General features: G+C 36.6%; 1 protein-coding gene across 2 annotated transcripts in view; it reads right to left on the reverse strand.

Moving 5' to 3' along the window:
• Nucleotides 1-14340, reverse strand: part of LOC108296171 (focadhesin) — a 233412-nt gene that overhangs the window by 95784 nt on the left and 123288 nt on the right. For both annotated transcript variants that reach the window (XM_017518577.2, XM_037734927.1), the window contains exons 16-17: nucleotides 10461-10646; nucleotides 7689-7810 (exon numbers count right to left, since the gene is read on the reverse strand). In XM_017518577.2, the coding sequence (XP_017374066.1) occupies nucleotides 7689-7810; nucleotides 10461-10646 (308 nt within the window). The remainder of the gene's footprint in view (nucleotides 1-7688; nucleotides 7811-10460; nucleotides 10647-14340) is intronic.

A 14340-nucleotide genomic window follows, 5' to 3' on the forward strand; every position in this document is an offset into this window, starting at 1 on the left:
ATTTTTAGTAGAGACGGGGTTTCACCATGTTGACCAGGATGGTCTCGTTCTCTTGACCTCGTGATCCACCCGCCTTGGCCTCCCAAAGTGCTGGGATTACAGGCATGAGCCACCGCGCCCGGCCCCTAAAAAACTTTTTTAAAATACTTGACAGCTAAAAATGTAAATAATTACATAAACCTTTAGCGAGTCCTAATCTTTTTGGTGGTGGAAGGTCTCACCTGGATGTTGATGGTTGCTGAGCGATTAGGGTGGTTGCTGAAGTTTGGAGTGGCTGTGTCAATTTCTTAAGACAACAATGAAGTTTGATTCATTGCTTAATCTTTACTTTCACAAAACACTTCTCTGTAGATGCTGTTTGATAGCTTCATCCATAGAGCTTCTCTCTAAAGTGGAATCGATCCTCTCAAACCCTGACACTGCATAATCAACTAAGTTTATGTACTATTGTAAATCCTGTGGTGTTGATTCAACAATGTTCACAGCATCTTCCCCAGGAGCAGAGTCCATCTCAAGAAACCGCTCTCTTTGTTCATCCATAAGAAGCAACTCCTCATCCACTTAGCTTTTATCATGAGACTGTAGCAGTTCAGTCACATCCTCAGGCTCTACTTCTAATTCTACTTCTCTTGGTACCCCTACCACATCTGCAGTGACTTCCCCCACTGAAATATTGAACCCCTCAAAGTCACCCAAGAGGGCTGGAATCAACTTATTCTAAATACTGGTTAATATTGATATCTTAACCTCTTCATATATATCTTGGATGTTCTTAACGACATCTACATGGTGAATCTTTTCCAGAAGGTTTTCAATTTCTTTTTCCCAGATCCGACAAAGGAATCACTACCTATGCCAGCTATAGCCTTACAAAGTGCATTTCCTAAATAAGACTTGAAAGTTAAAATTACTCCTTGATACCAGGGCTGCAGAATGAATGTTGTGTTGGCAGTCATAATAACAACACCCATCTCCTTGCATACCTCCATCAGAGCTCTAGGGTGACTAAGTGCCTTGTCAAGTAGCAGTAATACTTTGAAATGAATCTTTTTTTTTTCTAAGCAGTAGTTCTCAATAGTAGGATTAAAACACTCAATAAACCACATATAAATAGATATGCTGTCATCCAGGCCTTGTCCCATTTCTAGAACACAGGTAGAACAGATTCAGCATGATTCTCTAGAGCACTAGGATTTTCAGAATTGCAAGAAAAGTTGAACTGGCTTCAACTTCAGTCACCAGCTGCATTAGGCTGTAACAAGAGAGCCGGCCTGTCCTTTGAAGCCAGGCACTGACTTCTCTTCAGCTATACAATTCTATAGGGCATCTTCTTCCAACAGACAGCTCTTTCATCTACATTGCAAATGTGTCAGTGAGTGTAGCCATCTTCATCAATGATCTTAGCTAGATCTTCTGGATAACTTGCTGCAGCTTTTACATCAGCACTTGCTGTTTCAACTCGCAATTTTGTATTATGAAGATGGCTTCTTTTCTTATACCTCATGAACCAACCTCTGCGACCTTCAAACTTTTCTTCTGCAGTTTCCTCACCTCTCATAGCCTTCACAGAATTGAAGAGTGTTAGAGTCTTGCTCTAGATTAGGCTTCGGCTTAAAGGAATGTTCTGGTTGGTTTGTTCTACCCAGACCACTAACGTTTCTCTAAATCAGCAACAAGGATGTTTTGCTTTTTTATCACTCATGTATTCACTGGAGTAGCACTTTAGATTTCCTTCAAGAAGTTTTTCTTTGCATTCAAAATTGGCTGTTTGGTTCAAGAGGCCTAGCTTTCAGCCTCTCAGCTTTCAATATTCCCTCCTCACTAAGCTTAATCATTTCTAGCTTTTGATTTCAAGTGAGAGATATGTAACTTCCTTTCATTTAAACAATCAGAGGCCATTGTAGAGTTATTAATTGGCCTAATTTCAATATTGTTGTGTCCCAGGGAATAGGGAAGCCCACTGTGGGGGGTGGGACATCTGGTTGGTGAAGAAATAAATACACATTTATGAAGTTCATTTTCTTATGTGGGGAATATCACCACACACCAATTAGATAACAAACTAGATAACAACAAACAATTACAAATCGTAACTTCAAACCTCAAAACAATCACAATCATAACTTCAAAGATCATTAATCATAGATCATAACATATATAATAATAAAAAAAATTTCAAGAGTTACCAAAATGTGACACAGAGTCACGAAGTAAGCATACATTATTGGACAAATGGCACAGACAGAACTGCTCAATGCAGGGTTGCCACGAACCTTCAATTTGTAAAAAATGCAGTATCTGCAAAGTTCAATAAAATGAGGTGTACCTGTAGGTAGATACGCAGAGATGTAGATTTTTTTTTAAAGAGCTTCATGTACATTAAATAAATTCAGTTACAAATATTCCTATACTGAAAACTCCAGGCCCAGATGCTTTCACTGGAGAATTCTACCAAATATTTAAGGAAAAATTAATAACAATTCTATATAAACTCTTTGAGGAAATAAAAGACAGGGGAACACTACATAACTTGCTTTATTTGGACAACATTACCCTGATAACAAAACCAGGCAAAATTAGTACATGAAAACTACAGAACAGCATGCCTCATGAGCATAGATGCAAAAATCCTTATTAAAAAAATTGTAGTAAACAGAAAGAAGCAATATATAAACAGGGTATGAGCAAGCGGAGTTTATCCCAGGAATGCAAGATTGGTGTACAGTAGAAAATCAATAAAAATAAGTAATCATATCAACAAATTTTAGAAGCATTGGATCATCTCAATTGATATTTAAAAAGCATTTTACAAAATTTAACACCTATTTGTGATTAAAAAAACAAACCTCTCAGCAATTTAGGACTAGAAGCAAACTTCTTCAACCTGACAAAGGAAGTCTACAAAATCTCTATACAAACATCATATTAAATGGCAAAACACTGAATGTTTTCCCCTAAGTGAATAATCAAGAATATTCACTCTCATCAGTTCTAATTAACATTGTAATGATGGTTCTAGATAGTACAGTCCAGCAATAAAAAGGATAGAAAGGCATACAGATCAGAAAGGCAAAAATTAAAACCATCTTTATTTATAGACAACATTAGAGTGAAACACAAAAATAATATACTAAAAGACAGTAAGAGTATATAAGTTGGTTTAGTAAAGTCATAGAAATAAAATCAATGGGATATTTATATACTAGCAATAAACTGTAAAAATCAAAACAAAAAATCTAATTTGAATATATAAAAATACTTAGGGATATGTAATACTTATGAACTTTAACAAAATATGTCCGAGATTCGTAATACAAAAAAAAAAAAAAAAGAAAAAGAAAAAAGGCACACAAAAAAAAAAAAAAAAAAAAAAACGAAAAAAAAAAAAAAAAAAAAAAAAACCATCAACATAGACAATTGTACTTTGTTTGTGGGTCTAGATACTCTATTACCAAGATGTCAGTCCTCTCCCAAGCTGACCTACAAGTTCAATGCATTTACGTCGGTATCAGGAAACTTTTTTGTGGTTTCTTAAAACTGATTTAAAATTTATATAGAAAACCAAGAGACCTAGAATAGCCAGAACTTTTTTGAAAGATCAAACAAAGTTGGAAGACTCAAACTACTTGATTTCAAGACATTATAAAGTGAAAAGTTATTCAGCTATTTCATTGTGGTGAAAGCACAGATCTACAGATCTCAACGGAACAAAACTGAGTATAGAAATAGAACCACACATATGTGGGCAAGTGAGTTTTGCAGAAGTGCCTAGGTAATTCAGCGAACAAAAGATGGTATTTTCAACAAATAACTCATACACTATACAAAAATTAACTCAAATGGACCTAAGCTAAAAAGTAAAGCTTAAAATGTATAACTTCAAGAAAACACAGGAGATCGATTAGCTGAAAGATGGATAAATTAAATGTGGCATATCCATGCAGAGACGTATTATTCTCACACAAAAAAGTACTAATACATATTACAAGATGGAAAAACCCTCAAAACATTACAGTAAGTGAAAGAAGCCAGACATTAAAAACCATATATTATTATATGATTGTATTTATATGAAATGTCCATAATAAGCAAATCTATAGAGACAGAAAGCAGATTAGTGGTTGGTGAAAAATAAGGACAGGGGAAATGAGGAGTGAATACTAATGGGTACATAGCTTTTATTCAGGGTAATGAAAATGGTCTAAAATTGTTTGTGGGGACGGTTACACTCTGTGAATACACTGAAAACCACTGAGTTGTATACTTTAAATAAGTGAATTTTATGGTATATGAATCACATCTTGTATTGATCCATTTCTAAGCTGCTGATAAAGACATACCCAAGACTGGGCAATTTACAAAAGAAACAAGTTTAATTAACTTACAGTTTTACGAGGCTGCAGGGGCCTGATAATCATGGCAAAAAGCAAGGAGGAGCAAGTCACATCTTACATGGATGGCAGTAGGCAAAGACAGAGCTTTGTGTAAGGAAAGCTTGTTTTTAAAACCATCAAATCTTACGAGACTCATTCACTATTACAAGAACAGTGCAGGAAAGACCTGCCCCCATAATTCAATCACCTCCCACCGGTTTCCTCTCACGACATGTAGGAGTTACAATTGAAGATGAGATTTGGATGGGGACATAGCCAAACCATATCACACTTCAATTTCCAAAAAGAACTTAAAATAATAAAAATAAAACAGGAAAAGAGAAAATGGAAAATTTTTGTAATCTCGGATTAAACAAAAGCAAGAACCATTTTGTAAAATTTGGTAAACTGAAATTCTTCAAAATGAAAAGTTCACTCTTCAAAATACATTATTAAAAAAATGAAAAGACATATAACAGATTAAATTTTAAAAATAATATCCAGAATTTATCAAGAATACAGCAGAAGTCCCAATTTTAAAAATGGGCAAATGATCAGAGCAAACACTTCAGGAAGAAAAGAGATACACACAAAATAAACATATGAAAAGATGCTCAACATCATTAGTCATTAAGGAAACATAAAACCACAAAGGGAAACTAATACTACTCATCTACAAGAATGGCTAACCTTTTTAATTGACTATATCAAGCACTGACAAGAAGGGAGAGCAACTGAAACTCTCATACCTTGCAGATGGGCATTCAATACAGATAGCCACTAGGAAAACCACTTGACAGTTTTCTATAAAGTCATATATGAATTTACCACATGACCATGCAATCTCACTCCCAGGTATTTACTGAAAAGATATAGAAAAATGGATGTTCACACATGGGCGTGTATGAGAATGTTTATAGAAAGGTTAGTCATAATCATTAAAAACTGAGAAAAAACCCAAACACCTATCAGCTGGTGAATTAATAAACAAACTAGAATTCTCAAGAAATACTTGGAAATATGGCCAGGCCCAGTGTTTCATACCTGTCATCTCAGCACTTTGAGAGGTGAAGGCAGGTAGATCACCTGAGGTCAGGAGTTCGAGACCAGCCTGGCCAACCTGGTGAAACCCAGTCTCTACTAAAAATACAAGAATTACCTGGGTGTGGTGGTGGGCACCTGTAATTCCAGCTATTTGGGAGACTGAGGCAGGAGAATCAGGCTGAACCCGCGAGATGGAGGTTGCAGTGAGCTGAGATTGCACCACTGCAGTCCAGCCTGGGCAACAGAGCAAGACTTGGTCTCAAAAAAAAAGGAAAAAAAGAAGAAATACTTGGAAACAATAAAGACTCAGGATAGAGTAATAGGAGGATCAAAAGAAGGGTTTGAAGCAATTTCATTTGGAAAAATACCAAATTGATTGCAACAAAAGAAAGAGGGGATGCAAGCAGATGACTTAAGAGAGATTAGAATAATTTTGGAAACATCCAAAGGTATCTTTAGAATGTTCTCTGATTAACCTGGGAGAGAAGATGACAGTTCAAGGACAATGGTGCTTCACTCCCTGGGTTCAATTTCCAGGCTCCTCTACTTGCTAGCTCTGTGACCTTGACAACATTAACAGTACCTACTTCATAATGTTAAAAGTACCTAAATTGATTATTAGCTGTTATTAATGCAATTATTTTTATTCATCAGCTTGGAAAGTTCATATTATTTCTTGTCACACAGTGTGAGAAAGTTTATGGGTCCTCCAGCCTTTACGTTTTAAGCAAATGAACTATATATACTGAGTAGAATATGGAATCCAGTCTAAAATCCTACTATAGATTTGGCAGAATTCTGTCCAACATGCCTTCTAATTGACACCTAAAATAATGATGTTATTTTCTCTTCTCTTTGAAATTTTCTAGGCTCTCTACAGCACAAGCAACAACTATCTTAACCCAAAGATTTTCTGTGCTTCTATCTAGGACACACTGCGTTAACTTCTGATGCCACTGCCAAAAGTTAACAGATGTCTTCTGCTATTCCCTGCATTAATGCTTTTTCTTGATTCTGTTCTGATGGTTACTTTTTATTATAAATCAGCTTTTCACTAAGACTTTAGACTTTAGTTGCCCTTCAAATATCTAAGTGCACAGCTTAAAACACAAAAACTTATCCAGCTTCTCCTTTCTCTATGCCAACTAATGAAATGCCAGGGAAAAACAAACATAGAAATCACCTATGTCTGAAATTAAACCTTCTTCCTAGAGAAATATTGCTCTTCCCAGATCCTTCTTTAGTTGAATGAAGACACTGTATTAGGTAAACAAACAAAAAAGTTCTGAAACAAGTATTTACATAATTTTAACTCTAAATATGTGAAAGGAAAATGGATGGCAAAGGATAAAGATGAGTCTTTGAAAACTCTCTGAATTTTGCTATGCTATTAAACTGGTGGCAATTGGTGTGATACAGAATAAAAGCGAATCAAATTAATTACAACCAAATGTATAAATTATGCATCAAAATAAGATTTTATAGAAAAATATTTTAGAAATAATTGTTTTTACATCAAGTTCATTAAATCTTTACAATTCATATAGTTTTACTTATAACTAATATATAACCTACTATGTCTGAACTATATAAATCTCTTTGTTATGACATTTTGTTTTGTTATTCATTCATATAATTTATATACACAATAATAAGTGTAATAACATATTAAAAACAATATAAATACATTTCCCAAGGACTTCCCAGCTTCACTCTTCCCCCTGGTTTTGCCATAATCTGCAATAATCAGATTTCATGTAAATCATCTAATAGAATCATATAACTTTATTTTTAAAAGGTAGCTGAAAAGAAAAGTAAAATAATAAAACCAAAGCCTTTTTTCTAAAATGCTTTTATTTACTTTTACTTCCAAACATTCACAAAATAGAAACACTGGTCCCCTACATAATTGCTAAGGATTAGAATTAAGATGTGGGCAGTATTATTTCTTTACATAATAAATTGATACTTACTCTGAATAAAGATACTTACTCTGAATAAAGATTGATGAGGTAAAGTATATTCCTAGCCATTACTCCCTAATAATTAGGCTGGGCAGTGGGGGAAAACATGCCAATTTCTTTTGGAAATACATCAAGATAATTGAGTATTCAGTTGGGTCAGCTATTTTGGTAACCTTTAAAAGCAACTTACATTAATTACAATCAAAAAGAATTATTTTGAAACAAACCTCCAATTTCATTAACATATCATGAAGGGAGAAAACCCTAAAACATAAAGAAGAGGACACTGGAGAATATGGGAACCTACCTCATGCACAAGAGCAAGTGAAGTCTGCTTGAAACTTCGCCCTCTACTGGCCATCAGTCTATGCAATGGTTTTCCATCTTTACTCTGATACGTCGAAACATCATAGCAAAATAACATACCACCTTTAAAAAAAAAGAAATTCATAAAGACATTTCTTTCCCGCCCCAGCCCCTGAGGCTGAGTCTCGCTCTGTTGCCCAGGCTGGAGAGCAGTAACACGATCTCAGCTCACTGCAACCTCCGCCTCCCAGGTTCAAGAGATTCTTCTGCCTCAGCCTCTCGAGTAGCTGGGACTACATGCATGAGGCACCAGGCCCAGCTACTTTTTGTATTTTTAGTACAGACGGGGTTACACCATATTGTTCAAGCTGGTCTTGAACTCCTGACCTTGTGATTCACCCACCTAAGCCTCCCAAAGTGTTGGGATTACAGGCATGAGCCACTGTGCCCAGCCTATAAAGACATTTATTATGGAAAAACCTCACTGATTAGATTCTCAGTAATTAATAATCAATCTGGATAGAGGTATTTATAATGAAAAGCTAATTTGTTAAGCAAATTATGACTTTTGAGCATTTATAGAGAAGGAATAAAAGAACACAAGAGATTTAAAAAGTTAACATTTAAAATATTACTTATTGGGCCAGACGAGATGGCTCACACCTGTAATCCCAGCATTTTGGGAGGCCAAGGCAGGTGGATCACTTGAGGTCAGGAGTTTAACACTAGCCTGGTCAACATGGTCAGACCCTGTCTCTACTAAAAATACAAAAATTGGCCGGGCATGGTGGCACCTGTAATTCCAGCTACTCGGGAGGCAGAGGCAGGAGAATCACTTGAACTGGGAGGCAGGGGTTGCAGTGAGCTGAGATTGTGCCACTGCACTTCAGCCTGAGCGACAGAGAGAAATTCCATCTCAAAAATACAAATACAGTGCAATACAATACTTACTGACTCATAGCTTTTTAGCTAAGATCACATGTAAAATACTAATTACAATTTATTTATAATAAGTATACATAAATGAACAAATTTACAATTCTTGACTTATTTTAAAGTTTGTGAACTGTTGGTTCTAGGGATTCTATTAAGCTTTTCATAAATTTCAGTTAAAGAGAAATACCTGCACATATTAATATTCATGAACACTGGATAACATGGGTCCCATTAGTTTATACTGACAGGTGGACAACCTTTCCTCATTCCTGCATTCCCATATACTCACGCTCTCTCTTCTCCCTGCCCTTTCCACTTCGGTCAGCTAAGCTCTCAGCTGAACTTCCAGCTTATTTATGGTTTTTTTTTTTTTTTNGCACTGATTCTTATTATCTTTATTATTTCTTTCTTTATCCTTTAAGTTTGATTTGCTATTCTTTTCCAACCTCCTTGAGATGGAAGTTTAAATCAGGGTTATTTTCCTTTCTTTTCTAAAACATACATTGGAAATGTAAATTTTCCTATAGGGGAAACAGTGTTTAGAAATACTATTTTAGCTACAACCTACAGCTTGTTATATGGCTTATCTTCATTATCATTCAGTTCAAGCTATATTCTCATTTCCATTTTGATTATTTTATCTGATGCATTGATTACTTATAAGTATACTGTTCAATTTTCAGTCTACTGGAGATATCGTGGTTTTCTTTTTTGTTATTGATTTCTGGTACTTCCTTTGTCCTGTGTCTAGTACAGTGTATGAAAGAACTACAGAAGCACTAAATGATGTTATTGTTAATCAAAGAGTAGTCTTCTTTTCCCTTCTATTAGGCAGACTGGGTGAAGGACTGATTACTTTAATCAGAAATTGATCTGGGTTAAGACTGATATAATTTTTGTAACTGGGGTCTAGCTCTGGTTCACTCCTTTGCCAGGGCATATCTCCCCACAACACCCCCTACCAACAAGATTTTTTAATTGACAGTCTAATGAGTCTTTGACTCCTCAATCTAAAAAAATTATGGGAGATTTGGGTCTGCTTTCAGAGATTTTCAGCTTAGCTCTTTAGCTTTCCATCCCATAAACCTCCAAAATGTGGCAAGTAACTTATGGGAGAAATTGGCCATGTGCTGAAGGTCACTCAAGTTCTGACTTGTGTCACTCTGGCTCCACATGATTGCCAAGATGTCTGTTGGTTTCTCTGCCTCCTCACCAGCCTGTTACTGAAGTTGAGCCTGAATGCTCAGCCTCCAGATGTGGCCAGAATTAGTAAGCTCACCCAGGTGACAGCAGTTGCACGTCTTCAGTATCAATTCACTGCTCTCTCTAGGGCTTTTACCTCTTGCATGCTATTTTTTCAAGCCCATTCTCCTAGCTAGCCTTTGTTTCCTAAGCACCAGAAGACTAAGAGAGATTTCACTTTGCCTTTCAGAAGCTTTCAGCCTAGCTCTTTAGCTCTTGGTGCAAACTCAAAATTCAGCACAAGTCCTATGAGAAAAATCTCTAACTTGTCACCCTAGTCCCAGGCAATCACCAAAAGCTCCTCTGGTTTCTCTTTCTTCCAACAGGCCACGTCTCTGGGCTGAGCGGGTATCCTCCACGGGGGGGGAATAAAAAAGTTCTAAAATGTTCTGCCAACTCTGCAACTTTAATCCATCTATTTGTCTTTGTTTCTACAGTTCTCTGGTGTCTTTTAAAATCCAATTATTTTTGTAATTTATCCAGGTGTTAGTAGCAGCAGCAACACCCTGCCATGGCCTATTATATCCTACATGGAAGTGGAAGTTAAATCATTACATTAAAAACCTGTATTTTTGATGCTGTGCACTACCCTTACCTGCAAGGCCAGGTTTCAATCCTGGTTGCTTGTTTGTTTCATACATTTTCAACATAAAATTGGGGATTCCTGCTACAGTCTTTCCTTGGTCTGTGCGGGCACCTCCTTTTAATGCAGAGTGATATATCCCACGAGGCATATTCACCATTTCTTGCTTCACAAGTGATGTGAAAAATTCCTCCAAAGCTAAAAGACCATAAAAGGAGACCAAAAGTAAATACAATATGCTAGCAGAAAAACACTGATTCTTAACTCATATGCAAATAACTAAGCTCTATTTCTGGCCAAACCTCACATAGTAGAAAGAGAACTCTTGATCCCCATCCCTTTGTTAGTCTTCCTCCAAATTAGAACATGGCACCAAGTTGCTCAAGCTTAATTCCTCTCTTTATCTCACTTCTTACCTGTAATCCATTAGCAAGTCCTTCTGATTCCACCTTCAAAATCTGTCCCAAATCCATCAATTTCTCTTCATTTTCACAGCTATTTATCTACTTATTACCTTTTCTCCTCCTCATACAAACTAACAGAAAAACTAGTTGATTGAATTCTTTTCCTCTTGACTACCCTCTATAAGCCTTCCTCTGCCCAGAGGCCAGAATTTTGTCATTACTGTTCCTAACACCTTCCAGTTGTTTTTCACTGTGCATAAAATAAAATTACAACTTCTAACCATGATCAAGACTTTTAATGATCTAGTCTTGACTTTCCCTTGGAGCTAATTTCTAATGCCCTACCTCCTTACTTTGCTGAAGCCACGCTTCCATATGGCCTCTTTCCATTCCTCAAAAACACGAAGTCGATATTTAAGTCAGTGCCGTTGCATTTGCTATCCCTTCTGCCTGGAACATATCAGTCCCACATTTTCATTAAGATGGCTCCTTTTTATCATTTAAGATAAGACTATCTATTCTGTAGCAATATTAGTACAAGTATTTTAAAATGAGATCTCTACTATTTCTTTGCTTGTGGTCCTTCTAATTAAGCCCAAGATCTTTATTGTTTGACATTTTACTTACTATACAATAACACAAAAATATCACATCTTCTGCGATATCAGAAGACAAGATGTAGAAACAAAATATTTGATAAGACTACAGGTTTACATTCAAATGTGACTTTCCTAAGGACCACTAGAGGTTTCCCAATACAGAAACAAACAAAAAAAATTAAAGCTAAACAAATCATATGGAGTGGAAAATGAAAAAAAAGAAATCCACTGCATGTGGATTTATAGAAACAGAAAGCAAGGGTCGACCTAACTAAACTGGAATTCTGAAGAGATCTATCTAAAAGTATCCCTTAAATGACTATGATTAAATTAAAGGCAGCAAGAGCTCACTGGAGCATATATTACACACCCAGTTCTGACAGGACCCTCCTAGATGCAGTCAAGATTCTCCTTTCAAATCTTAAAAACACCAGTATACTATGTTTTACATTTAGTCCTTCTTATCCATCCTGTATCCTTCTCAACCCTGCTCTGTGCTCTAGAAAAATGGTCTTTAAAGAAAAGCACCAACAGGCTCCCCTGTCCTCTGGCTTCTGGTTGGTTTCACCCACTGGAGTCAATGGCAGGACATGGAAGGGTGAAAACAGTGAAGTCAGGAGATGTATTCCCCAGACACAGGACTTCCTGCAGGATTGCTACAGGTTGCCTCCATTTCTCTTCTGAAAGTCTTGGCTCCCCTTAGGCACTTCTACTTATAATACAGATACCCTTTTTCTTCCTCCCCTTATTTCTCTAGGCCACAGATATTAAGCACTCGGAGACAGTTTACCATCTCTTTTGAGTTTCCCTCAACCATGACAACACAATTGTAAATAGGTTCTGTATTAAACTCTCTTCAATTATTCAATCTGAATGTATTCCCCCACTTTCTTGTCGTAACAGCAATCAATATATAATTTACACAAAAAAGATGAGTAATATCCAAACTACAGGTCATGTACCCCAATTTGTGCATACACATACACAGGGACTGTTTCAAAGTGGATATAATTATAGACTTTTCAGAGTGCAGCTATTCGTGAGGGTAGGGACACTATGATGACAGAAGGTAATTTCATCCTTGGTCAGAAGGGATCCTATTATGGCCAGAGGTGAAACATGTCAAGGGGCAAGTACATATCTGCACATAGACTAACCAAGCAATGGAAGTTTTGTACTTACCAAGCTGAACAGTGAACTAAAGGTGCGTAAATAACACCAGCCCAGGGATTAATTTAAGTGAGGATAAGATGCCAGGAGGCTAAGTGTAGCTGATGTATAGAGCTTCATCTTCCCCTAAATACTAAGTTAGCAACTAGAATTTTTCCCACTGCTTTTGAACTTTCCCCAATCTCTTTCTTACCAATGACCAGAAAGGAATTTAAAAAGAAGCTGAAAATTCATCGTACACAAAGTGTCAGATACAAATTCTCAAAACAACCCAAATGTCCTTAACAGCAGAATGGATCAACAAACTCTGCTACAGTCATATGAAGGAATGCCAGTCAGCAATAAAAAAGAAAAAAGCAATTGATACAGGTAACTATTTGGAATAAATACAAAAGATAGTGCTAATAGTAATCCCAAAAGACACTATCCCAAACACCACAATCCCAAATGCTTAAATTCAGGAATATAAAAATCCCTAAAATCTAAACTTCCTAACACCTAAAATCCCCAAAACCACAATCCCAGAAGGTTAAAATCCCAAATGCTGAGATCCTGAAAGCCTACTCCTGGGAAAGGGATTAGTGCATTTTCAGTTGTACATAGGATAGTTGCATCATATTAGGCAGAACTATTACCTTGTTATTATCTTTATTTGGAAGTTAAGAAGATATGTATGGATGCCAGTTGACAAAGAGTGGACTTATGAACTTGAGTGTCAACTTGGCTGGCTTAAGGAATATCTAGAAACCTGGAAAAGCATTATTTGGGGTTGGGGGTGTGAGACTGTTTCTGGAGGAGATTAGTATTTGAGTCTGATTAGCATTTGAGTCTGAATAGTCTGGGGGAGATCTGCCCTCAATGTTGATGGGCATCATGAGATGAGACACAGGTGAATTGCTCTCTATCTGAAAGCCGGGACAGACTTCCGCTGCTGCTTTTGGACATCAGAAGTCCAGGTTCACCAGCCTTTAAACTACAGGACTTATGAACACCAGCAACCCCCTGGGTCCGGTGGCTTTTGGCCTCAGATTGAGAGTTATGCTATCCACTTCCCAGGTTCTGAGGCCTTTGGACTTGGATAGAATCATACTACCAGCAACCCAGAGTCTCCAGCTTGCAGACCGTCTGTCACACGACTTAGCCACCATAATCAGGTAAGTCAATTATCCTCATCAATCCCCTCTCACGTATCTATATACATATCCTATTGGTTCTGTCTTTCAGAAGAAACCTGACTAAAACAGATTTGGTACTGGAGAAGCCAAATATCATTCCTTCTTACTATATTCCTTACAACAGAATGGAAGAGACATACAAAATTGTTCCCTCACAAAAAGGTTGTGATAAGTTATGTGTACAAGGCTACTTAATGGTGAAAGATGTTCAAAAGGTAATTATTATTGATGCTGCAAATGCAGAAAACTGGTTCTTTGCAATGGCCAAATAATAACTAGACTTTCAAATGGAGAACATAAACTTATCAAATTTGTGGACCACAACCACTCTCCAAATACAAGTGCAGTTAACGTTTTGAAGATCACAGAAGTAAAAACACAGGCAAAAGACACAAGAAATGTCCCCTGCCAAATTACTCAATCATGTACAACTTCTGCCCCTTCATGCGTAGTGCCAATTTGCTATTCATGTAGTTCATCTTTGCATCTTTTCCAATACTGGAAGTACAAATTGTATAAAGACTTCTTTTTTTTTTTTTTTTTT

The sequence above is a fragment of the Cebus imitator genome, unplaced genomic scaffold (genome assembly GCF_001604975.1).
Source record: "Cebus imitator isolate Cc_AM_T3 unplaced genomic scaffold, Cebus_imitator-1.0 Scaffold688, whole genome shotgun sequence".
Lineage (NCBI taxonomy): Eukaryota > Metazoa > Chordata > Mammalia > Primates > Cebidae > Cebus > Cebus imitator.